We start from the raw sequence: 27,552 nt of genomic DNA on the forward strand, positions 1-27,552 counted from the left end.
GTAAAAACTATATGCAAAGAAATACTCATAACATGTTCAAAATTTGGTCCAAATAGAAAATATTTCTTGTTTTGTATCTTTTGTTTCTTTATCAGCTACTTACTACTTACTTAGCTGGCCCATTACAGAACATTTGTTCTATAGGCCGAACTAAGAAGAGATCTCCATTCCTCTCTATTTGTTGCTTTGCACTCTGCAATACCGCGCCTTTTCATCTCATCATCCACTTGTTTGCGCCATCTATTCCTTGGCCTGCCAATTCTGCGTGCACCGCCATGTGGCATGTATTCATACGCCTTTTTAGCGGGTTCATCATCGCTCATTCTTATGATATGGCCTAGCCAACGCAATCGCTGCATCTCGATACGTTTAACTATATTGATGTCGTTGTATAGCAGATACAGCTCGTGGTTCATGCGACGTCGATATTCACCGTCAACGCAGATTGGTCCGTAGATCTTTCGAAGAATTTTTCTCTCAAACACACCAAGCACTGCCATGTCTGCTTGCGCAAGTACCCAGGCTTCGGAGCCATACATCAGCACGGGTAGTATCAGTGTTTTGTAGAGCGTTATTTTTGTTTGACGAGATGTGGCTTTGTTTTAAACTGCTTACTTAAACCAAAGTAGCATCTGTTGGCCAATACAATTCTTCTTTTTATTTCACAACTGATGTCGTTTGTTGTGTTTACGGAGGTGCCGAGGTAGACGAAGTCTTTTACTACCTCAATATTATAGGAACCAACTTCCACAGTCGGTCCGAGCTCAATGGACGCATTGCGCGTCGACACCATCAACTTGGTCTTCTCACCGTTTACCGCCAGACCCACTTTAGCAGATTCTCCTTCGACCTTTATAAAGGTATCAGTTACTTCTTTTACTGATCGGCCCATGATGTCTATATCATCAGCATAAGCAAGTAACATGTGACTATTGGTGTAGATTGTGCCACTTCTTTTGACGTTTGCCTCTCGTATAACCTTTTCTAGCAGGTTGTTGAAGAGGTCACACGAAAGGCTGTCTCCTTGTCTGAAACCTCTTTTGGTACCAAACTCTTCGGAGAGGTTCTTTCCTATTTTAACTGAGGACCTCGTGTCAGTTAAAGTCATTTTACAAAGCCGGATGAGCTTTGCGGGAATACCAAATTCAGACATGGCTTGGAATACCTTTGAACGCAGCGGGCTGTCGAAGGCTGCTTTATAATCGACAAAAAGGTGGTAGGTGTCGATCTGCATCTCTTGGGTCTTCTCCAGGATTTGCCGCAGGGTAAATGTCTGGTCAATGGTGGACTTGCCAGGTCTAAAGCCGCATTGGTATGGTCCAATTATCTCGTTGACCATAGGCTTTAGACGTTCGCACAATATCCCTGACACGATCTTGTAGGCAATAGGGAGTAGACTTATGCCCCTATAGTTAGAGCATACAGTCTTATCTCCCTTCTTGTGGACGGGGCACAGGATATTCAGGTTCCAATCGTCGGGTACTCGTTCTTCCTGCCAGATGGTGCTAACTAGCTGATGAATACACCTTATCAGCGTGTCGCCTCCGGTTTTGAACAGCTCGGCTGGTAAGCCATCGGCCCCTGCTGCCTTATTATTCTTCAGCCGATTTATTGCTGTCTTTACCTCATCTTGGCTGGGCGGTATACATTCAATACCATCTTATGGGATTGGGACTGTGGTATCTTCGTCGTCTTCGCTGCTATTGGATACCAACAGATTTGAAAAATGTTCTTTCCATATCCTGAGTACACTATCTGTATCAGTTACCAAATTACCTTGCTGGTCTCTACAGGAGGATGTGCCTGTACCAAAGCCATCAGTTTGATGTTGACTCTTTGGTAGAATTTTCGGACTTCATTCTGGCTCCTGTACATCTCGATTTTTTCACACTCCCGCTTTTCCATCTCTCTCTTTTTCCTGCGGAAAAGACGTTTCTCCTCTCTCCTTTTCTCCCTGTATCTCTCTCGTGCGCTACGCGTTGCTACGGATTGTAAAGTAGCCTTATATGCCGCATTTTTCTCTTCGGTGGCAGCACGACACTCCTCATCATACCATGGATTCGTTGGTGGAGGTCTCTGGTATCCAAGTATGGATTTTGCGGCTGTTTGCATGGAGTGGGCAATCTGTTGCCATTGCGCTGATATGTTATCGGGATGAGGAGTGCTTTGATTAAGCAATTGGGCTAGTTGAGTGGAATATGCTGTGGCTATCTGTTGTGATTGCAGCTTACCGATGTCTAACTTTCGTGTTGTGTCTGTTCGTACTTTGTTTGTTACGTTTAAGCGGGTGCGTACCTTTGCTGCAACAAGGTAGTGGTCCGAATCAATGTTTGCGCCTCGGAACGATCGTACATCCAACACGCTCGATGAATGTCTTCCATCTATCACAACATGATCAATTTGGTTTCTTGTTTTCTGATCTGGAGACAGCCAGGTGCCCTTATGAATATCGAGATGATTAAATCTGGTACTGCTAACTACCATGTTTTTTGCAGCTGCAAAGTCTATCAGCCTCATACCATTGTCAGATGTTTCACTGTGGAGACTGAATTTCCCGACTGTTGGGCCAAAAATATTCTCCTTTCCAATTTTGGCATTAAAATCGCCTAGAATAATTTTAATGTCATGGGCAGGGCAACGGTCATATGTTTCTTCTAAGCGCTCGTAAAATATATCTTTGGTCTGTTCGTCCTTTTCTTCAGTGGGAGCATGAGCGCAAATAAAGCTTATGTTGAAGAATTTAGCTTTTATTCGAATTGCAGCAAGTCTTTTATTCACTGGGGTGAAGCTGGATACCAGATGTTTTAGTCCCGACTAACTACGAATCCACAACCAAACTCATGCTTTACGTCATGGCAGCTATAATACAGTGCGTCACCTTTAGGTGTTGTTGTGACGCCTTTCCCAATCCATCGTATTTCCTGTATGGCAGTAATATCGGTCTTGTACTTTTCAAGTACGTCTGCCAATGCGAAGACTGCACCTTCTCTATAAAGAGTGCGAACATTCCAGGTGCAGATTCGCAGATCATGGTCCTTAAAACGTTTGCGGGGTTCGTCAACTTTAGAGGGGTTTGTTTTTCTTTTCTTTCGTTTTTTCATAGTAGGCTGTTTTTTCTAGGGGAGGGTTACTAACCCGACGCCCAAACCCAAGTTTTTAACGTTCTTATGGGTGAACGCGCGGCACATGTTAGCTCACTACCTTTAACGGGTGTTAAAGGCAGTTCCCCAGGTGACACCACGGGGAGGTCAGTGTCCACTTGAGATGAAAGAGGGACCAAGATAAATCCTGGGCTTTGCCATGTTAAAACCGGTCAGGACCGTTCCTTGGTATCTTCCATCCCCTACGTCACCCAGCTTTATCAGCTATCTAATAAAAAAAAGAAAAAATGCACAGTGGACATGGGTGCAATTTTCGCGATTTAGTATTTAAAATACATTTTTATCAATGATTGAACTCTTGGATTTTCTTGAAATGTTTATGCTCTCGGTATTTATGCTAACGAGAGAATACACACTTTCATAGCGATAAAATGTGCCTCATCGAAATAATGGTGTTAGATCCCAAGTATATTTTGACGAATACTGCTTTGGCCCACACATTCAAAGTGTGTCGTAATATTTCTTCGAATATTAAATAAAATTCGAAGGTGGTGCTTATAGGTCCACTTCTTCCGGTTCCTCCTCCACAAAAGTTCAAAATATTCCTTAAAGTTGTACCCGAGATATTTCATAAACGGAAATTTGGATCTCAAAATATTGTTTCCAAATTTAGTTTATATTCAAAAGGGGCTCAATCGGTCCACAGCTTGAGGTACCACCCACACAAATGTTCAATATTTTTATTTAAGTACGGTTAAGGGTCTGTTCGAGGAGCCTTTGGAATTTTTTACCGAAGTTACTCCTAGTGTTCCTGTTTACAGCGATAATATGTTTTTTGTGGGCAAGTCCATGTTTTCTGATATAATGGTCCAATGGCCTAAATTATATGGTGACCATTTGAAATTTTTGTCGGCAAGTTCATAAAGAAAGAAGTCTTTCAATTCACATAGGCTGGGGGCATATCTCTGTCGGCCAAGCCGAGTGATAGGTAAATTTTTCTTGTTCTGTATAAAACTACGGGTTATTAAAAAATTAAATCCTATTTGGTAATGGGATTTGAATAATTACTATTTTTTCATAATTTTTAAAATTTGTGTATACAATTATTTTTTCCTTTATACCAGTGTGAAAAAAACAATAAAATCGAAGACTACAATTATTGATAAAAGTTGATTTTAAATATCACATCGCGAAAATTGCTCAAGCACAAGCCCACGTGTAATGTTTTTTACGTTTTATTAGATAGGTGATAATGAAAAAAAAACTAAAAGGATTTTTTCTATTTGGAACAATATTAAACAAATTATGAGTATTTTTTGCTTATAGATTATAGACAATTCTACTTTTTCAAGGCGCGATATTTTCTAGAACCGTCATTAAAAAAATATACTGAAATGATTGCTAAGGAGCAGAATCAACACAGCAAAAAATTAAGGAAATCAAAGACCATTTTTTTGCAAACATGTCAGATTTCACTCAGAATTTCCCATATATTCTTCATCAGCATAAAATTGTACATCTATGTAACCATGTCTGTCTGTCCATCCGTCCGCTTGTTGAAATCAAGGTACAGCTCGCAATGTTTAAGATTATTATTATTATTTATTGCTGATTGCACCTTCTATGTAGTTCGGAATTTGATATCCAATCGCCAGGCCACCATATGAGTAAAATATGCCTGCCAGGAACGCGATATTTTCCGCAGTTTAGAAGAGGCACCTTTAGCTTTAGCAAGTCTGGCTTCAATGTTACCCTGGGTGCCACCAGCGGCTGTTATTTGGCTTCCAAGGTATGTGAAACTTGATACATCGTCGATTGCCCTGTCGTCAAGTTGCCAGGGTTCACATCATTTAGTTGCATTGATTTAATATTTTTTACAGTGATCCGTAGTTGATATTTATCTGACTTGCATGTCAAAAAATACCTGTTTGTCTGGTGGGCATTTACACTCCCAGCAAAAATCCTCATTATTTCATAACCCTAATGTGCATCTAAGAATGGGTGTGGTATCATAGAACATCCTAGATTAAGGACTCTAGAACAGCCTATGCTTCAGCAAGCGTGTATACATACGGGAGAAGAGCAGAATTAGTACCGCCAGAATATAACATAAGTAAAGTAAAATGAAGTTGTGTGCTTAGTACTGTAAAGTTAATTGAAATAAATAAAACATATAAAATTATAAAACAACATCTACGCAAGATTAAGTTAAACATAATTCCGTAACAATACTGTAAAATGAGAAGTGAACTAAACTCATTGTGAGGTAAAAAAACACAACCGATAACCCATACAAAACGAACTCCACCCTAATGTAATGAATTGCGTTTTCAATTGCAAATAATTGATATATTTTTTAATCAGGCCATGGATTTATGTTCCCAAATATTCAAAGGAATTCTGATTAAAATAATATGCATATTTTACAAATTACTGAGGAAATGTTTTGTTGGCTTGTCCATTTAATTTGTGCACACATGCACATTTATGTGACAAACAGTTCACATTTTTTCGTTAAATAAATTATAGAGGCTTTAAAAATATAAATGAGACTCATTTAAAATAATAAGCTTAAACAAGTAATTTGTATATGGCCTAGATTTATGGGGCTTGTAATCTAGTTTACATTTCTTGCGCATATAAATTTAATGGAAAGTGCCAAATTGAACATACGGTACTACTGGTAATATATTGCCTAAATCTTCCATATGACATGGTTTAAATACTTTAAAACCAAGTTGCTGAAGAAGTGGTTCTTGGGATACTTTTGGCCAACAAATGCTTAAAAACTTGATATCAATTCCCCCTTTGTGGTAGGATACGCTACCCAGTTGCCTTGTATCGTGTTGAAATTTCTGGCGAAGCTGTTCTTACGGACGATGGGACCGTAGTCGCCACTGAACAACCAAATTGAAATGTAGTAAAAAATTAAGCACTGTAATCGGAAAACTTATGTCATCGCATCGATCGCAACCAATTAGTTGACTAATAGTCTGTTTATATTGTAGCTTTTTGCGGGGTTAACCTTTTTTGTGAGGATTTATTTGATGTATACACAATCGATTTGGAATATTGAACCATGTGGTTATAAACATTGTCTGGTTATAAACATTGTGGCGTTTTTATTGGGATAGCGTTTGTAATTTTGTTTTTTCAAAATTGTCTGGCTTAATCCCATTGTTGTTGTTTTAATATTTTAACAAGTAAGAAAGTATCAGTCAGCTGAGCCGACAGAGATATACCCTCAGCCACGTACCCGAAGGAAAAAAGTTAACACAATACTTCTGTAGGTTTTTTAGCTGTTGGAAAAATTTTCCAGGATGGAAAGGGCCGCAAAAAACTACATGTTGCAACAAAAATCAGAATGATCCAAGACGAGTGCATTTTTTCCAAACTTTGGGTAGGGTGTACCCATAGGAGTGATCCGATGTAGTACATATTCGGACCTAATACAAATCTGTAGGAAATATTGTTTTTTTTCTTTATTAGTCTATGGATATTTTCCTTACAGACTATATAATTAAATATGTTGTACTTAATTTTCTGAATTTAAATATATTACAATTTTACTTTTCAATTTACAAAGTTTGAGCTAAATCGCTTTCTTTCTTAAAGGGTTATTTTACACATTAGCCAGTTTAGGTGGTGCCGGTAGGATTTTCTGGACCTTTTTGGGTCTTTATCTCAGGAAGTATAGACTTTCCCACGAAAAAAAATTACAACGTCGTAACAGGGGCCGCAAGTGCAACCTGCTGCGTCACAAATTAATAAGATCAGAGAGGAGTTGTTAAACTATACTTTTTCCAAATTTTGTGTGGGAGGTACTCAAATGAGTGGACCGATATAGTTCATATTAGAACTCGATCTATGCCTGAAAGTAACATTACCAATAGCAAAGTTTGGCTCAATTCGGTTATTCCCTCCTAGAGTTATCATGCCCACAATCTTGGCGAACAATTTTGAACCTTTGTGAGGGAGGTACCGGAAGGAGTGGACCGATATGGTATATCTTCGAATTTAAACTAAGTTTGGACAAAATATTGAAAGACCCAAAATTTTAACCAAATATGTTGATCCGTTCGAGAGTTATCGTGCACTCCAACTACGACACATGGTATTATATGGGTTGTTTGCAGTTTTCGTGCTGATTTCTGAGGATATATGGACTTGCTCCTGAAAAAAATTATATCGTCGTAATGAAGGTAGTGAATACAAGTGGCTGCAACAAAAATCAAAGCGATTCGAGAGCAGGCCTTAAACTGCACTTAAGCAAAATTTTGTGTGGGAGGTACCCGAAAGAGTGAAACAATAGGGTCCATATTGGAACCTCACCTATGTCTGGCAGAAATGTCACGATGTGCAAAGTATGGACTAATTCGGTTACTCCCTTCAAGAGTTATCGTGCGGACAATTTTTCCGAACATTTTTGAACTTTTGTGGGAGTGGACCGATATGGCCCATCTTCGAACTTAAATCAAATCTGGACAAAATATTTCGATACCCAAAATTTGAACCGAATCGATTTTGAGTCGATTTAGCAATGTCCTTCCGTCTGTCTGCCTGTCTGTCTTTCTGTCTGGCTGGTGCGCACGATAACTCTCGAACGGATGAACCGATTTGGTCCAAAATTTGGCTTTCGGAATATTTTGTCCAAGCTTAGTTTAAGTTCGAAGATGGGATATATTGGTCCACTCCTTCCGGTACCTCCCCCACAAAAGTTCGAAAATGTTCGGAAAATTTGTGCGCACGATAACTCATGAAGGGAGTAACCGATTTGGTCCAAAGTTTGCACATCGTGAAATTTTTACCAGGCATAGATGAGATTCCAATATGGACTCAATCGGTCCACGCCTTCGGGTACCTCCCACACAAAATTTAGGAAAAGTTCAGTTTAGGACCTGCTCTCAAATCGTTTTGATTTTTGTTGTAGCATCTTGTATTCACGGCCTCCCATACGGCCGTACAAGTTTCATCAGGGGTAAAACCCTACTTCCTGAGAAAATATCCTGAAAGCTTCAAAAAACCCCTATTACACCGTGTGTAGTGGTTGGAGCTCAAGATAATTCTCGAAAGGATCTGCCGATTCGATCCAAAATTTGGCCTTCATAATATTTTGTCAAATTTAGTAAGTTCGAAGATAAGCCATATCGGTTCACTCCTTCAGGTACCTCCCCCACAAAAGTTCAAAAATGTTCGGAAAAATTGTGCGCACGATAACTCTTGAATGGACGGACCGATTTGGTCCATACTTTACGCATCCTAATATATCTACCAGATATAAATCAGGTTTGAATATGGACTATATTTGTCCATTTCTTCGGGTTCCTCCCACACAAAATTTCGGATAAGTTCACTTTAAGACCTGCTATTGACTAACTTTGATTTCTGTTGAATCAATTTGCAATCGCTGTCTCAATTACAACGGTAAAAGTTTTTTCAGTGGCAAGTCCACACTTCTTGGGAAAACAGCCCGAAAGTTGTAAAAAACCCCTATGGCACCATATGTAGTAGTTGGAGATCACAATAACTCTCGAACTGATAGACCTATTTGGTCCAAAATTTGGCCTTCGTCATATTTTGTCTAAACTTAGTTTAACTTCTAAAATGGCTCATATCGGCCCTATTCTTAGGATACCTCCCCCACAAAAGTTCATCATTTGTGTCCAAGTGCTTTTTAGAGTCTGTTCGAAGATCCTTTGGAAATTTATATCCGCAAAACTTTTGAACTTTAATCCTAATCCACATTTTTGTCGGCAAATTTCCAAAAAGTGCCACAAAATTCTGAAAGACCCTAAATACATTCGATCTGTCCGTAGATGAAAGTTCCAATTCACATAGGCTGAGGGTATATCTCTGTCGGCAAAGCCGACTGATACTTTTTTACTTGTTATATAACAGTCTTCATTCTTCCTAATTATACCCTCCACCATAATATGGAGGGTATAATTAAATTTGTCATTCCGTTTGCAACACATCGAAATATTCATCGGAGACCCTATAAAGTATATATATTCTTGATCAGGGTAAAATTCTAAGTCGATATAACCATGTCCGTCTGTCCGTCCGTCTGCTGAAATCTAGATACAGCTCGCAATTTTTAAGATAGAGCTTTGTAATTTGGTATAGAAATTTCTAATACTCCTAGGATGTTTGGTATTGCAAATGGGCTATATCGGTCCACTTTTTGATGACCTTCAAAATACCGAAGGTACCGTTCCATTGGGGCTATATCAAAACGTCGGTCTATACCTACAAATTTCTGGCGGTATGTTTTTAGACTCAAAGAAGACTAAATACCAAATTTTCGATATTTCGGTAAAACCTACAAAATAGCGAAAATCAAGAGATACGCTTCTAGGGGGGACATATGAACCCGCGGACCTATACTGATAATTCTCGTTTGTAATATTTTACAACCCCATGGAACTCTCATCGTAGTGTTGGTATATTGAGCTTTTATCAGGTTTATTATTTTGGTAGGGACGCTTCTGCTCTTAAGTGCCTCAAAGATTTTATTTCTATTTAAAGCGTCGAAAGCTTTTTCAAAATCGACGAAGGTTAGATATGTATAATGGCGTGTTAAAATTGTTGCCCTGCTCGTTTAGTAATCGTAGACTATTTATTGATCCACACAGGAACGGTTTGGCCTGAACATGGATCGTGGATCGAGTATGCGGGTGAGAATGTTTTTGTTGAAGATTTTTCATATTGATGGTGTTAAGGCTATGTCTCTCCAGTTGCTGCAAAGTTTTAGGTCTCCTTTCATAAATATTTTTTATTATGAGGCTTTCTGTCTACTCTGACGGGATAAATTCTGTTTCCCAGATTTTAGTTATTAGAGGGCTGAGTATTTCAGCGAAATATACTGGATCGCATTTGTAGAATTCTGCAGGCAACTTGTCAATGCCTACTGCTTTACCATTTTTTAATTGGTTTATTGACGCTTTTATTTCGCTTATTGAGGGGGTGACCGAGTTTATATATTCCATACAATGATTGTTGGGTAGGAGTTGAACTCTGTCGGTATTTAACTCAGTGGCTGGTTCGGTAGTGCGATTTACGATATCCTCGAAGTGCTCCTTCCATCTTTAGAGTTGGGCGTCTGAGTTTGTGAGAATAATTCAGTTTTTGTCTTTAATCGGTATATTTGCGTTTTGCCTTTTCCCCGAAAGTTTTCTCGTAATGTTAAAAACAATTTTTAAGTCTCCACGACTTGCTGCCGCCTCAGTTTCGGCATACAGTTTCATACAATTTATAAAACATGTTTGATAAGTTGTGATAGTTTTGTTTGGAGCTTTTTTTGCAGGACATCTTTTTCTGACGGAAGTGTCGTATTGATTTCACGTCGCTCCTCTACGAGATTCCAAAACTCTTAGGATAAACATTCTTTGTAATCTTTCAGGGGGAATTTTACTTCAGATTGAAGTTTATTGGTATTAAAAGGGCGGCGTTTCGGTTCTGTTGTTGTGGATTGGTGTGACTGTCTACGGCATGATTTTAAGTTCGGCTATTAGGAGAAAGTGATCTGAGGCGATGTCGGCACTACTTGCCGTCTTTTTGGCAATGCAAAAATGATCTATTTGACTCTCTGTTGGGATACGTGTATTTCCTAATCGCCATGTTATTTTGTGACAAGTTTTGTGGGGAAAGTGAAGCCGCCTATTGCGAAGTCGTATTTTGAGCATATTTCAAGAAAGCATTTTTTTCGCCAGGGCTGTGCCTTCCCATTATGTTCGTGAATCCGAAATTGTTATTTCCATTACGTGCGTTTAGGTCTCCCATCAAAATAAGTATATCTTTTTTATCGACTTTGCTTAAAGTTCGATTTAGATCATCGTAAAAATTTGTTTTCATTTGGAGATCTGAGACTTCCGTCGGGGCACAGCATTGAATTATAGTAATTTTGCCGATGTTGCTCTTTAGCTGAATCGTATTTATCCATTCTGAGATAGCTGACCAAGATGGTACGGAGTCTCGCAATTTCCTATGTATGAAAATACCAACGCCGCGTGTATGAGGCTCTCCTTCTTTGCGTCAGGTATATAGAAACCGGTCACCTTGTAAACTTGTAAAGTCGCCGCTGCCATTCCAGCGCATTTCACTAATTCCGACTATGGGAATGTTTAGTCTATTGCATTCTGCCGTTACTTGTGCAAGTTTTCCTGTTTGGAATAAAGAGTTTACGTTCGATGTGGCGAATCTTATCCGTGGGCATGCACGATTCTTCATCAAAGAATCGGTAAGTCTTACGTTTCTTTTCTTCTTCGTTTATGTTTCGGCGTCAGTAGGGGATTGGGCTAGTGGTGCCTAGTCTGGTGGTAGGACTGCTACCTTTAAATTAACGGTGTTTGTTGAGAAGATGGCCTCCAAACTTGCCTCCTTACTCCGGTTTTAGCATCTGACCATTTCCTGTTAGATGACAGGTGTTAAAAGGTTATCCCGCCTTTTATTCGGACGTCATTTCCTCATCGGTAAAAACAGGGACCGGCGCGTGAAGCCAGAGGTTGATATTTGCACTAGATAGGCTATGAGTGGCGCATCTAGTGCCTCGGCCCCCTATGGATGCTAGACTCAAATTTTTGTTCTAATCAAGAATGTATGTATATGTTGTCGTATATACATAATAGGGTCGCAAAAGATCATTTCAATGATATACATATAATCCATAATACTAGGCATTAAACAAAAAAATGTAAACAAAAATTTTGTTTTACATAATCGTGTCATGAATGTGTCACTTTTGTCAGCAAAAAAATCTTATAGAAACCTTGACCATCAAACACTTACAACAATTTTCATTTATTTACGAGATCTACGCAAAAAATGCCGTCAATTGAATTTCAGATATGAAGCACGTTTTCATAGCTTTTGATGTTGAAATGTTGCATTCGAGATTAGCAGTTCCGCATAAAAAGTATATAATGATGTGAAGATTGTCAAGTCGAAAATAGTTTGAATTTTAACTGACGCAGTAATCATTTTCCATTGCGTTTTTTTTTTTTGTGGAAGTCTGAGAAGAATCTCAAGCAAAATGAAAACCTTCAACCGGCCACTGGTCGGAATTCATTTTCTTGTGGTTACATTATCGACAATTTCAATATTCAGCCGGCAGTTTACGCAGACTTTGGCTCAGGGCACTAAATATGGATTATGGACACCGGATAAAGCTTGCGATGACTCAGCAAGTGTAGTGCAATGGACTGGTGGCCAATTCGAATATCCCTGTGCTTCAACAAAATCTCTTTTCAAAAGTTCGGGCAAATATATTTCGAAAAATGTCATTGCAACACGGGCGCAAATAATACGTGACACCATTTATTTGGCATTGCCGCGTTACCGTAAGGGTGTACCATCAACCTTGGTCAAGACTAATATTAATCCCGGAACTTGTTCCGCAACCTTTACACCATTTCCCTGTTGGGATATGCAGGAAGAGGGAAATTGCAAAGCTCTACAATCGGTTGTTGATTTGGTTGTGGATCAAAATGAAGTTATTTGGGTCTTGGATACGGGTATCGTTAATACTTTGGAGACTCCGGTACGCAAGTGTCCTCCCAAAGTTTTGGCATTATCAGCCAAATCCGGAAAGGTGTTAAAAACTATTGAACTGGAGGGTTTAACATCTTCCAATTCTCGTCTGCAATATTTGGCTGTGGATTATGCACCGGATGGTGGTTGTTTTGTTTATGTCAGCGATGCTGCCAATCGTGCTATTATTGTTTTCAACATTCAGGCAGATCGTGGTTTCCGCATAGTGCTACCGAAAGCTGTTACTACGGGATGTAGATCACGTGATGTTTTATATATTGCATTGATACGTCAAGATTGTGGTACAACGGAGTTATATTTCACATATTTAAGTACGAATAGATTGTTTTCGTTAAAATCCGAATACTTGAGAAGTGGTGTGGCAGATGGCCGTATAATAGGTAAGTTGAAGATTGTGCCTCTCTGAAGATATGTATTTGGTATTTGTGTGGTGTCACTACAAGTTAACACAAACTTTGAAAGAAGAAGGTCAGATATACGTCGATATAATATAACAAGTTACATAAATGGTTCTCTTTAACGCAACACGACCAATTTGACTAGAAGGTGCATATTTTCTTGGATGTTGTTTATTGAGGGTTTTCCTTGTTGTTTCCTTGCATTTGAACGGTTTGGTTTCGGATTTTTAAGAGTGTTGTTATTTTGGAGAAGCGTATATGTTGTTGTATATGTAGAAAGGTGTGTGCCCAGCAAACCAATCGTACCGACATCTTAACGAAATCGGAACAAAATTCGGACGATACGTCCGATGACTGATCCGAAATCGTAAAGATATCTTAACGAAAGTTGTATGAAGTGGTTGACATAATTTCGGAACGAAATGTCGGAGCGACATCGTATCGATTTCAATCCGATTTCTTAACGAAATCTGAAGAAAATCATTGGGAAATTCGGAAAGGAAATTTCTTTCCGACATTAGTTCCGAAATCGAAACGAAATCGGTACAAAATCTAAACTATTTCCGCTCCGAAAAATCGTTTAGAAATCGGAACGAAATCTGAACGACGTTGTTTCCGAAATTGCTCAGACGTGTCGGACATCCGACATTTGGTTTGCTGGGTGTTGATACCTTAAGCACAGTACTGCAGTTGCTTCTCTTCTTGAATTTTGAACGGTTTGGTATGTATTTATCTGAACTGGAAAAAATATAAAAACAATTTACTTTGAGGATGAAGTTGTATTGCCCCAGAGCGTCTTATTAGGGTACAGGTCATTTATTTGTGAAAGTTTTATTCAATTGAATAATTTGAGCTATCATGACCTAAGGAGTGAAAATTTTGCATATTGACGAAATTCGATAAAATTATTTGATCACAAAGTAAAAATACAACTGATAAAATATTTCACATATTATCTAAAATATTTATCGATTTTTTTATATTGAACTGATAAAATATTTTACATATTGACAAAAATATGTAGCAAAATATTCCAAATTTTGTATCAGCATTCAGTGGTTGTTAGAATAGCTACCAATAAACATTAGGGTTATAACTTTTTGCAATTTTTGCAAATATCAAAAATGCCACCGCATAGCCGCGTAGAGCACGAAAAACTACTATGAAATACGGTGTTATTTTTTCTCTATCGCGAAAAAAGTTTCCGCACCAAATGCAGTTCAGTAATGCATTATTTAATTGTATTTGTTAAAATCACATATACGCTAATCTAATTTAAAATCAATATCGAACCATTCTCGACCAATTAGGCTTTTGGGTTTGTTTTTAACAAAAAACAACAAAATAATTGTAAATTTTCATCAAGAAAATATTTTGCTTTTATCAAGCACAATGTGGAATATTTTGATAAATATTTTTGTCAGTATGTGAAATATTTTATCAGTTGTATTTTTAGTTTGTGATCAAATAATTTTATCGAATTTCGTCAATATGACAATTTTTATCGTCGGAAAATCGATAAATTTTTGATTGAATCTTTGAATTTTATTATCAAATGGCTAAATTTTTTTTTCTGTGAACGCGAGCAGATTTGAAACTTGTTTTTTTGTTAACTCATGTACCAAAACTAGCGGAAAAATGTTAATTAGTGTTAAACCTGATCTACTAAAAATTCCGGTACCTTATAATGGTACTACACGATACCAGTAGGCATATTCTGTAACTTTTAACAACTATTGATATTGTTTAAATTTCTTTTGTTTTTGTAACAACAATAAAACAAACAAATGAAATTGTTGTAAAATAAACAATTTCATTTGCATGTTTTGTAGTTGTTACAAAAACAAACAAATTTTTAAAAACTTTTCAATCGATAAAATGACAGTATAGGCCTACTGTAGGCACCCAGTAGGTATTTTCTGTAACTTTTTAACAACTTTACTCATTGTTTATTTTACAACAATTTCATTTGTTTGTTTTGTAGTTGTTACAAAAACAAAAGAAATGTTAACAACTTTGAAATGGTTAAAAGTTACAGAATGAAATTGTTGTAAAATAAACAATGAGTACACAGAAAAAATTATTTCAAGAATTTTTACATATTTTCGTTCGTGATGTAGCTTTTTCATACTGTACAGGTACCTGACATAAGATACATGTGCAGTTTCTTATTTCCATCCGAAAGCGACTATTTTTTCAAAAATATGTAAGATTTTCATGAGATGCAAAATCTCTTTCCTATTTTTCCCTATATTCCACTATTTGCTCTCATATTTCCTCTCTTTTTTGGTAAATGCTCATAACTTTGTTTTCGTTTCCTTTTGAATGGTCTCGTCGCCTCACAATTGGATTGACAATGTATCAACAAACCACAACACAACCTCTCTTGTTTGGTAAATGTTCTCAACTTTGTTCTCGTTTTCTTTTGAATGGTCGTATTGACAATGTATCAACAAATCACAACCCCTACCATCGTCTCACGATCACATTGAGACTATATCAACAAACCACACCACAACAACATACCTAAACTACCACCCCAGCAAACCAATCGTACCGACATCGTAACGAAATCGGATCAAAATTCGGACGATACGTCCGATATCTGATCCGAAATCGTAACGATATCTTAACGAAAGTTGTATGAAGTGGTTGACATAATTTCGGAACGAAATGTCTTAGCGACATCGGATCGATTTCGGTCCGATTTCGTAACGAAATCTGAAGAAAATCCTTGGGAAATTCGGATAGGAAATTTCTTTCCGACATTCGTTCCGAAATCGGAACGAAATCGGTACAAAATCTGAACTATTTCCTATCCGAAAAATCGTTTAAAAATCGGAACGAAATCATAACGACTTTGCTTCCGAAATTGTTCAGACGTGTCGGACATCAGACATTTGGTTTGCTGGGACTGTAGGTCGCAACAATTTTGTTGTTAGTTAACTGACAAACCAAACAACTACAGTACGTTTGGTGTCAAAAAAACAAAGTATAGTTCGCAACTATAATTTTTAATTTCTTTAATATAAAGGCAACATCTAATATCCCAACCTAGTGCAGATAGACTCAACATGTATGTACATATGGTTCGTATTGTTCTGCTATGTTCACAAGACGATAAAAACTACAGTGAAAATCCATTAGAAGAAACATTAAGTTACAATAATGCGAAATAAAAGCATTAATTACTAAAAGGCAGCAAAATTTATCTCTGGTTTTGTTAGTGGTGGTTGTTAGTGAATAACAACAAAAACAACAACAAAAACAACAAACTTGTTTTTTTTCAATCTCTCAGAGAAAAACAGTACTTTTTGCTTTATGAAAGGCGTTCATGAAATGAAGAAATTTGAAACTTGGCAAGACTTTATGAACACTATTCCTGAAATGCATTAATTATTAGTTTCTTTGTAATGTTGTTAAAAAGTTACAGAATGGGCCCCCTGGTATTTGGTAGTTAATTTCTAAAAAATTGTGGATGTTGGTATTTCGATGTCATTTGGCATTTAAAAGTTCAAAGTGGTTAACAATCTTTTCATCAAAACTGTGCAGGCCTAGGTCCACGTTTCTGCATTTTTGGCCAAGATTGAATGTCATTTGGCTTTTATGGTTCCTAGTTGTCAAAAAAACTTATGCATCAAAAGTTGTGGACATAGAAAAACTTTGTGTATACCCCCATATAACGGTACCGTTCGGTTTTAGATATTGTCAATTTGTATACCATCATCAAATCCGGCATAAAGAAGTACTCGATAATTGGTGATTAACCTTATTAATGAGGTTTAATTGACATTTGAAACCCAGTGGATTTGTTAAATCTTGTTGTATATAAACGTTTATTAATGACTTTTCATGGTCCATTTTCGATTTTCCTACCCATGAATTTAATAGGACAAATATTAAAATAACACCCACTGTCGACAACAATATGTATCAAAAAGCGCTGAAATTTATCGAAAGGTAAAAATCGAAAATTTGACTTTCGACTTCGATTTCGTATGATCTCATAGATCATATTATACTCATCAAAACATTACAGTCGATTGGATTTTCGCAGAATACATTAATGTTTTTCAAAGATTTTTTAGGCAATAGATGCCAATACGTTAAAGTTTCAAATAGCGAAAGCCATTATCTTCCAATAAAATATGGCGTTCCACAAGGCAGCGTTTCGGGTCCGATTCTGTTTGAGATATATATCAATGATTTTAAAAACATGCAGTTCTTCGGGAATCTGGTAATGTGTGCTGCCAAAGAATTCGCATTTGCAACCAAAGTGCGGCGATGAGAGCAAGTTTAGACCAAGTTTAGAGTAGACTCGGATTACAGATTTGAAGTCGAAAACTACAGATTTGAAGTAGTGAATCACTGTATTTACATCGGCGCAACCATAAATAACAACCACCACCACACACCACCAACCAAGCCAGAGACAAATGATGCTGCTTTTTATTTATTAATGATTTTATTTTGTATTATTGTAATTATCCGTTTCTTCTTATGATTTTCACTGTAGTTGTTATCGTCTTGTGAGGATAGCAGAACAATATGAACCATATGTACATTAGGGATATATCCAAAAAATGCCATTATCAGGGGAATTTTGTCCTGATAACGAAAACGCATTTCTAAGATTGATTCGGTGAAAAAAGTTTCCACATCGACTGCGATTACTAATTTTAAATTTGCTTTGTTTGAATAAATATTTATAGAAAATAAATACAATTCTCACAGGCATTGTCATTAAAAACTGTCTGCAACTTTCGCGAATTTGTTGCAAATGGAACCATATTCTCTTGTCCGATAGGTGCAATTGGTATAAACATAAAATTCGCGAGTTTATAAAAAAAACAAAATGGCAATATTGTCAAAAGTTCCTAATATGCTCTGAAATGCCGCGATTTGATAACAAATTGGTTCAGAATGTTTTGATATTGATTTTAAATTAGATTTTAAAAAACAAAATTTTAATAAAAAACGTATATGTCATAACCAATAAAATTAAAAAATGCATTACTGAACTTCAATGCATTTGGGGCGGAAACTTTTTTCGCAATAGAGAAAACATTACACCTTATTTCATAATAGTTTTTTATGCTCTACACGGCTATGTGGTGGGTTTTTTGATATTTGCAAAAAAGTTGAAAAAGTTAAAACCCTAATGTACATACATGTTGAGTCTATCAGCACTAGGTTGAGATATTAGATGTTGCCTTTATATTAAAGAAATTAGAAAATTGTAGATGCGAACTATATGGTACAGCCAATCACTTTATTTTTCGACACCAAACGCACTGTAGTTTTTGGTTTGTCAGTTAACTAACAACAATTGTTGCGACAGTGGTCGTTGTTGTATGTGTTGTGGTTTGTTGGTAAAGTCTCAATGTGAAGGTGAGACGATGGTGGGCGTTGTGTTGTGGTTTCTTGTTACAGTGTCAATATGATTGTGAGACGATGAGACCATTAAAAAAAAAAACAACGAGAACAAAGTTGAGAGCATTTACCAAACAAGAGAGGAAATATTAGAGCAAATGTAGGGAAAATATGAAAGTGATTTTGAATCTCATGAAAATCTTACATATTTTTGAAAAAATAATGGCTTTCGGATGGATATAAGAAACTGCACATGTGTCTTATATGAGGTACCTGTACAGTATAAAACAAGTAAGCAAAGGCTATAGTCGGACAGGGCCGACCATACGATACCCTAGACCACTACCCTGCGAGTTAGCTTTCAGCAAATCAAAGTTTCTTTTGGACAAATAAGCTCATTGTAAGAAATAAATTTTTGGAGTCTGCACCTTATCACATTAAGTTCAAATAACAATATAATAATTGTTCCACAAATATCACAGAAGGGACAGGGTGTGCACCACGATTCATATAACAGCAATAGTATGGGGCCTACTGTTTATCGCCGAATCCGAAAGGCATGTCTTAAAACACCACCTGTAGAGAAGTTGTACATGGTTGAAATACTCAGAAAATGTCGCCAACTTTACTGAGGGGTATTTTGCCATCGTTGGAAATTTGATGTTTGCTGGCCTGGAATCTAACGCCCGACCTTCAGCGTGCAATAAGTAATTTTAGAACGGACATTTAGTCTGTACCTAATTTTTTGCATATTTTGACATATTTGGTAAACCATATGCAAGACTTTGTGCCCTAAATATCCCATCGAATTGGCTGAAAGTTTGTATTAAGTATTCGTTCATCACAATTTTCGACCTGAAATTTATCTGTAATTGCGACCTCTAGTATGCTTTTGATTACATTACAAGCAAAACACTCGATATATTAGGCTGTAACTCTGTTATCTGACCACATAAATCAACATAATTGGCATTAATTGAAAGGACAAGAGTTGTCCTTCCAAATATTATTTGGGCGGAATGTGTGGTCCAGGAATAAAGATATTACCGGTTTATTAAAAATTTTCACAATTTTCACACAAAAGTTGTGGTCCATTTAACCCTCTAAACATCATCCGATCACCATCTCAAACTGCAAGCTTCTTCTTTGTCATATAATCTTACATTATTTAAAATTTCGAGGCGATCGGACTATAATTGCGACATACAGAGCCGCTACAAAATCGGATAAAAATTTTGTTTTTGGTCCATTTCACCCGCTTAATATTTCTCGATCATCACCAATAAGAATAGGGATCTATTCTGATCTGAACTTGACCTCCATGCTAAATTTCGTGACAATCGGTCCATAATTGCGGCCTGGAGCGTGTTTACAATTTATAATGGACAGACGGACGGACGGACGGACAGACACACATCTCAAAATCGCTTTATCTCGTCGAGATATGAAGATTGGTATACCACATTGGGGGTCTCCGACGAATATTTCGCGGTGTTACATGAATTTTTACCAAAACAAACTTATAATACCCTTTTCCACTTTGTGGTATAGGGTATAAAAACTACATAACGGACGAAAATATGTAAAAATTCTTGAAATATTTTTTCTGTGTACCCTCTATCCCATATACAAATTTGTATTGGGTCTGACCAGGAAAGTCGAATTCTGTATCACTATGCGTCGGTGAAATCTGATTAATTCTTGCATTTACAGGTGTTGTTGACATTGGCCGATATGTCTGTACACAGAAAAAATAAATTCATTCAATATATGAATAGTGTTCAAAAAAATTTTACAATGTTCAGATTTTTGTATTTTATGAACCTAGTTCATAAAGCAATAAATACCGGTTTCTTTTTTGAATGAATCATAAACATGTAATAAATGTATTCTATTTTGCAATATATGAACAAATTCATTCATTTCAAAATAATCTTCCCTAAAGCAAAAAAAGTTGCTTATATTCCAAAACTCTTTTTATATTTTTCATAAATTTATTTTTTCTATACAAAATTTTGTTTTTTTATCTTGAAACTATGTTTTTATTTTATTTTCAAATTAGTTGTTTTTTATTTAATTTTGTAATTCCTGTTCTTTAAATGGATCTCTTCTAATTGATTTTCCTAATTAATTACGTATCTTGTAATTCAGAACAATGTGAACCATACGTACATACATATTGAGTCCATCAGCACTATCTTGGATTTTTAGATGTTGCATTTATATCAGTGTTCACCAGCAACAACAAATTCAACCGCTGCGTTTGTGTTGGGCACACACACGAGACTATCTATCCCTCTCTAGATAAACATCGTGTGCGTTGATTCATTGCTAAAACAAAGAAGATGATCGGTGGTGAGAGTAACGTTCAAACTCACCACAATTGAGATTGTGTTGTTCACACAGACACGGCTCGCGAGCCCAGTGGTGATTAACACTGATTTATATAAAAGTAATTCAAAAATTGTATTTGCGAATTAATGCTATTGATATGGTGAGTGTCTTCCGACAACAAACGAAATCTATGGGGGTTAGTTAGTGTGGTAGTGGTGAGTAGTGGTGGTTGTTTAGGCTGCTGTTGTGCTTTGTTGACACGGAGTCAATGTGCGTGTTGATACGATGGAGGGGAGGAAAGACAATAATAATAGAAGCAAATCCACCATATCTTTGTAGGCAAAGCACAAAAACCGGTTTTGCCAGAAAATAGTGGTTAACGTAGGAGAAACTATGCAATTTATTTTTGTATTTTAGAAAAGCATTCATACTTTTGCAAAAATAGTATTGTGTGCATGAGAAAAAAACTTGTTTATTCACTTTAAAAGAGGTACGTTCAAATTATGGACAACAAAAATTATGAACGGAATTAGTAAAAGAATTCATACTTTTGTTTTTTCTGTGTAATATATTTATGAATGTATGTGATGGCTGAATTTGGCAACAGTTGTGTCAATTTTTATATCCTCCACCTTAAAGCTGAAAACACATCCAACGTTTGAGTAAAGTTTTGTGTTGGACGTTGAGAAATATACAACAACAGAGCGACGCCGACACCAAAGTCCAGCGTTGATCTGTTTGCCGGCATATATGTATATATTTCAAATGAATTAAGCTGAAAACAGATACAACGTTTGATTAAAGTTTTGCGTTGGGCGTCGAAAAAAAAACAACAACAACAGGGCGACGACGATACCAAAATCCAGCGTTTATCTGTTTGTCGGCATATATTTCAAATGAATTTGAATTTTTCGGCATCATGCCCAACAGTGTAAAAACGGCCAAAACGACACAAAACTTTACCCAAACGTTGTATGTGTTTCCAGCTTTAGTATTTTCCGTCATCATGCCCAACAGTGTAAAAACGGCCAAAACGACACAAAACTTTACCCAAACGTTGGATTTGTTTTCAGCTAAAGGCTATACACTTTTTTGATACGACCAAAAATGCCCCTTATCGAAATAACGGTTTTAGACCCCAAGTATGTTTGGACGTAATTAGTTTCAGACAATTTGGATTCGACTTAGCCATATCCGTCCGTCTGTCCGGCTGGCTGGTGCTCACGATAACTCTCGAACGGATCAACCGATTTGAACCAAATTTGGGGTATCGTACTATTTTGACCAAACTTAGTTTAAGTTTGAAGATGGGCCACATCGGTCCACACCTACCTCCCCCACAAAACGGACTAAAGTTGATGTTTTGTAAGTTAAATATACAAAAAAATGTATAAACAAGTGAGCCAAGGCTATAGTCGGGTCGGGGCCGACTATGTAATACCCTACACCACTACCCCCGTTCATAAGCTTTTGACTAATAAAATTCAAAATATTAAAATTGGGATAGCTTAGCGCCTTTGCTCTGAATGTCTTCATTAACACAGGTCAATTTTTTTGAAACGCATTTAAGTGCATCGACAGTACAAAAAATGGAAAAGTGGGATGTATGCCAACCATCAATATGCTTCTTTCTCTGTTAGACCCCCATCAACCCCCAAAACTTCGTGAGGATCCCGAACCAAAGCTGTGATATTCGTCATTATTATTAAAATCGCAAAAATGAAAAGTTGTGTTCTATTAGCGGCTATTGCGATATCTTCGTTGTTTGACCACCGACGACAACCTACGTTGCAAAGGTGATATTTTCTACTTTCATTAGCAGGTTTTGCTTTTGATATACCCCTTTTAGAAGCGGAGATATTCGCTTTGAAATAAAACGTTGACTTTTTCTCCAAATAAGATTTTTCCCATTCCGACCCCTGAATATTATCCGACCATCACCAAAATCAAACTTTTGTGACGATCCGATCAAAATTGCGACCTGTAGCGTGATTACAAAAAAAAAAAAAAAATTAAAAAATGGGATGTATTGCCGACTATTGTGATATCTCCGTTATTGTAAAGATGGGATTTTCTACTTTCATAGTCGGACTTTGTTTTTGGAAGATCCCCATCCGAAGCTGTGATATTCGTCATTATTATTAAATTCGCAAAAATAAAATGTTGGGTTCTATAAGCGGCTATTGCGATATATTCGTTGTTTGATCACCTACGAGAACCTACTTTACATCATTAGAAAGGCGATATTTTCTACTTTCATGGCCAGGTTCTGCTTTTGGTATACCCCATATTGAAGCTGAGATATTCGCTTAGGAAAAAACCGTTGTCTTTTTCTCCAAATAAGTTTTTTGTCCATTACCACCCCTAAATATTATCCGACCATCACCAAAATCAATAGGCTTCTTCATCTGTGTGACCCCCATTAACCCTCAAAATTTCGTGACGATCCGATCAAAATTGCGACCTGTAGCGTGATTTCCAAAAAAGTGGAAAAATGGGATGTATTACCGACTATTGCGAAATCTCCGTTATTTGGTCACCTACGCAGACTTACGGGATCTTCTACTTTCATAGCCAGGCTTTGCTTTTGGAAAGTCCCCAACCAAAGCTGTGATAATCGTCATAATTAAAATCGCATAAATGAAAAGTTGGGTTTTATTTGCGACTATTGTGATATCTTCGTTGTTTGATCACCTACGAGAACCTACTTTACATCATTAGAAAGGTGATATTTTCTACTCTTATTGTCAGGTTTTGCTTTTGGTATACCCCGTATAGAAGCTGAGATATTCGCTTTGGAAAAAAACGTTGTCTTTTTATCCACATAAGTTTTTTTGCCCATTCCGACCCCTAAATATTATCCGACCATCACCAAAATCAATAGGCTTCTTCCCCTCCGGGACCCCCATCAACATCCAAAATTTCGTGACGATCCGATCAAAATTGAGACCTGTAGCGTGATTACAAGGTTTAGATGGACAGACGGACAGACGGACGGACTGACGGACGGACACACATAGCCAGATCGACTCAGCTCGTCGAGACATTCATTGTGGTATATATAAGTATGGGTCTACGACAATTATATCGATGCGTTACAAACTTTTTGGCCAAAACCAACTTATAATACCCTCCCCACATAGTGGTGTAGGGTATAAAAATGACCATTTCGGGGAGGGCCACCGGGCTCCCACTGGCTACGTCGGTGATGGACCATAAGCTGCAAAACCCTGCCGGCACATACTAAAATGACTACTGTGCAAGACAACTCTAAAACTTTTTCAAAAATTTCTTCCAAACTTAGTTGAACGTAATTTAATATTTCGAGTCCTTTATGAAGAAGTTTGGTTACTAAAAATGTTTGGTATATGTCAATGATTTGGTATAGTTCCATATTACTGTACCTACAGACTTTAAAGCAAACTCGTGATACGCAATCAATATATTTTATATACGGCATAATTGTTATGATTGGTTTGGTTTTGTTGTTTTTATTTTTTTTTTTTTTGGTCCATATGCACAGCTGACTGATACTTTTTTACTTGTTTTCCATTAAATCGCCCAGAATAATAAAGCTGAAAACACATACAACGTTTGAGTAAAGTTTTGTGTTGGGCGTTGAGAAAAAAACAACAACAACAGGGCGACGCCGATACCAAAGTCCAGCGTTTATCTGTTTGTCGGCATATATTTCAAATGAATTTGAAATTTTCGGCATCATGCCCAACAGTGTAAAAACGGCCAAAACGACACAAAACTTTACCCAAACGTTGTATGTGTTTTCAGCTTAAGGCACGGTGCGCTTGAACCTACTTTAAATGGAAATTGATCATACCTGGGAAGTTTTTGCGGATTCTGAAACTACAATAACGATGAGAAAAATCAAAAAGCAGAAACAATCGCCGTAGCGCGATCAAAGTTCACATTTTTAGGGTTTTTTAGGTTTTCTCGATTTTGCTTGGAGACCGCAAGTCCTATTGAAGTGGAATTAGAGCAAATGTTGTAGCTGTGAAAATTCTCTACATGATTGACCTTTATGACTTTTTCCTAGGTTTTAATATTTTTGAGATATAGAAGTTGAAATTGGGACAATGAACTGACTGTATCGCCTCCTTATAAAGGTGCTTACGCATGAAAGTTTTTGCAGATTCTGAAACAACAATGTTCATAGATGAGAATATGTTAGCTCACTGCATTCAACGGGTGTTATAGCCGTTTCCCCAGGTGACACTACGGGATCAGTGTTCATTTGGGACGAAAGGGGGACCATGATAAACCCTGGACTTTGCCATGTTAAAGTCGGCCAGGACCCCTATCCGTCCCCCCAAGTCACCATGGAAAGTGAGACATAAACCTCCTCACGTTAAGGACAATCAGAACAGTTCCTGGCTGCCAGTAATCTTAGATTTAAATCACATAGTCTTTTTCAACAGACCAACTGCTCTCTGTATTGTATCACATGGTATTTTTCTCAGAGCTACATAAGTTATTATAGTTAAAATTACGATGGTTCCTTAACTTTTGCGAAAAAACTAAACTTCTATCTGTCTACATAATTCTTTAACAAAACATGCACCTACGAGTTGTTGTTTTTTGCAATTTTTAAAATTTATGGAAGAAAACTTAAATTGTTTCACAATTGGCAAATAAAAGAACCAGATACATATCGCATGTATGTATGTTCGTACATGTGTTTGTTTGCATATTACACCTTCAATAACAACAATGGACGGTGGGCGAATACATTCACTGCGAATTGATGAACTTTTCATAACAACAATTTACGAAATAATTGAAAATTTACCGTTGAAGTAGGTCAACATATTGATGGTTCATTGTGAGCGAGTGAATGAATGAAGTGTGTAAGTGTGTGTGTCCGTACGTCTGTTCTTAGTCTTGCAAAGTTGTTGAAGCTATCAAAATTGGTCATCATTTACTGAATTATAGTTGTTGCACTTGTGTTGTGTTCTTTGCGTTCTATATTTTTTATACTTACATTGCCATTCCGACTTACATATGTATGAATGTATGTATGCGACTCAAAATAAACCACCCATTTTTAAAGTAAACCTCTATTTCAAATTCTCCTCCCCTTTTCAACCATTTTTTTGTTTTTTTCATTTTCAGACTTGGGCAAGAAACCATCGCGTATGGTTATAATTGGCACCGATAACGGCTCAGCCATATTCTTCCGCAACGAGGGCGATTCGGAGGTTTTCCGTTGGGACACAAACTCAACATTTACAGAAACAAACTTTAAGCCCGTCTATCGCAGCCCAACCTGTCAATTGGCCACACATGCAGTGCCCGACTACAAACGCAACACAATGCGTGTTCTGCAGAGTAATTTTCCAGATTTTATGCAAAATCGTGTGGGTTGTGGTGCCATTCAACAGTTGTCCATGATGCAAGGGTGTTGGTAGTTGGAATAATGCGGATGAAGGCAGCAAGCATGGGCAAAGTTGAATAGATTGTTAGGGGGAATGGAATGCAGAATTGTAAGTTTTTATGTTTGCGTTAAAGTAAATTAAGGTTATTATTAAGAAATTATTATTATTTATATGTATAGTTAATGAAATTCAAATATGTACACAACACTACAACTTATAACACAACACTACACTACACATCACAAACATTGAAATACAATACACAACACTACACCATTGAATCCCTTTGATAAGAGATTATTTGTCACAATTACACAACACATTACACATCCAAATACACAATAGTACACTCATACACTCACATAAACACTTTTATACACAATACACATAAAGTGGAAGCAATTATTCGCCACAAACGGTGTCATAACTAATGGAAAATTGTATAATTATGTAGTTCTAATACTTTTAATGGTTTATAGATGTGGTCATTGGGTATTCGGTATTATTTGTTACTTTAATTTTCATAGAAATTGTATAATATAGTTAAGATATGAATTTTAATAAAAGTTTGATTAAATGAAAAAAATATTGTTTTCTTTACATTCAAAAAACTCTGATTGCAAATAATCATTTAAGTAAGCTGTTAAAAAACAAGTTCACATCTCGTCAATTAAAAATGACACTTTACAAATGCATGGTTCCAAAACCTGGGTACTTGCGCAAGCAGATAAGACAGTGCTTGGTGTGTTTGAGATAAAAAATCTTCGAAAGATCTAAACCTCGAACTGGAAGGCCAAGGCTTCGATGGAGTCAACAAGGGGAAACGAAATTTAACAAGTACACAAGTAAAAATGTTTCGGTAGGCTTTGCCGACAGAGATATACCCTCAGCCTGTGTGGATTGAAATACTTTTTTTTCAAAAAAGAAAAAAAAAACTTATGTATTTAGGGGGGTTGTCAAAATTTTGGGCGTGTGAACCGACAAAAGTATGGATAGGATTAATGCTCAAAAATATCACACTAGCCTATGAAAAACATAATATCGCTGTAAACAGGGCCACTAGGAAAACCTTCGGTAAAAATCTCCAAAGGATCCTCCAACCACACAAAACTGTTGAACATTTGTGTGGGTGGTACCACAAGGATTGGACAGATAGGGCCCAAATTTGAACATAAACTAAGTTTCGACAATATTTAGATATCCAAAGTTTGGACGAAATCGGTTGCTAAGTCTATGAGAAATCGCGCGTACCATTTTAGCGAATATTCTCGAACTTTTGTGGGGGAGGTACCGGAAGGAGTGGACCTACAAGCACCACATTCGAATTTCATCTAATATTCGAAGAAATATTACAATATCCAAAGTGTGGACGAACGCAGTATTCGGTTCGAGCTCTCCAGCCACTAC

The 27,552-nt window shown here is 36.9% G+C and overlaps 1 protein-coding gene across 1 annotated transcript; it reads left to right on the plus strand.

Annotated features, from left to right (window-relative positions):
• The first annotated feature begins 11,314 nt into the window (after positions 1-11,314).
• yellow-g2 (L-dopachrome tautomerase yellow-g2) lies at positions 11,315-26,232 on the plus strand. The gene is made up of 3 exons (XM_073985249.1): positions 11,315-11,340; positions 12,207-13,030; positions 25,883-26,232. Exons 1-3 carry the CDS (start codon positions 11,315-11,317, stop codon positions 26,176-26,178), a joined length of 1,146 nt encoding a protein of 381 aa, XP_073841350.1. The 3' UTR covers positions 26,179-26,232.
• The last annotated feature ends 1,320 nt before the right edge of the window (positions 26,233-27,552 follow it).

The sequence above is a fragment of the Musca autumnalis genome, unplaced genomic scaffold (genome assembly GCF_047663935.1).
Source record: "Musca autumnalis isolate F117 unplaced genomic scaffold, ASM4766393v1 scaffold_4, whole genome shotgun sequence".
NCBI classification, from domain to species: domain Eukaryota; kingdom Metazoa; phylum Arthropoda; class Insecta; order Diptera; family Muscidae; genus Musca; species Musca autumnalis.

Excerpts from the sequence above, each read along its gene's own strand:
- yellow-g2 (XM_073985249.1), top strand. The coding sequence starts at position 11,315 with ATGCACGATTCTTCATCAAAGAATCG. Across the intron at positions 11,341-12,206 it reads GATTCTTCATCAAAGAATCG|CCGGCAGTTTACGCAGACTT; the intron begins GTAAGTCTTACG and ends TTCAATATTCAG. Across the intron at positions 13,031-25,882 it reads GGCAGATGGCCGTATAATAG|ACTTGGGCAAGAAACCATCG; the intron begins GTAAGTTGAAGA and ends TTTCATTTTCAG.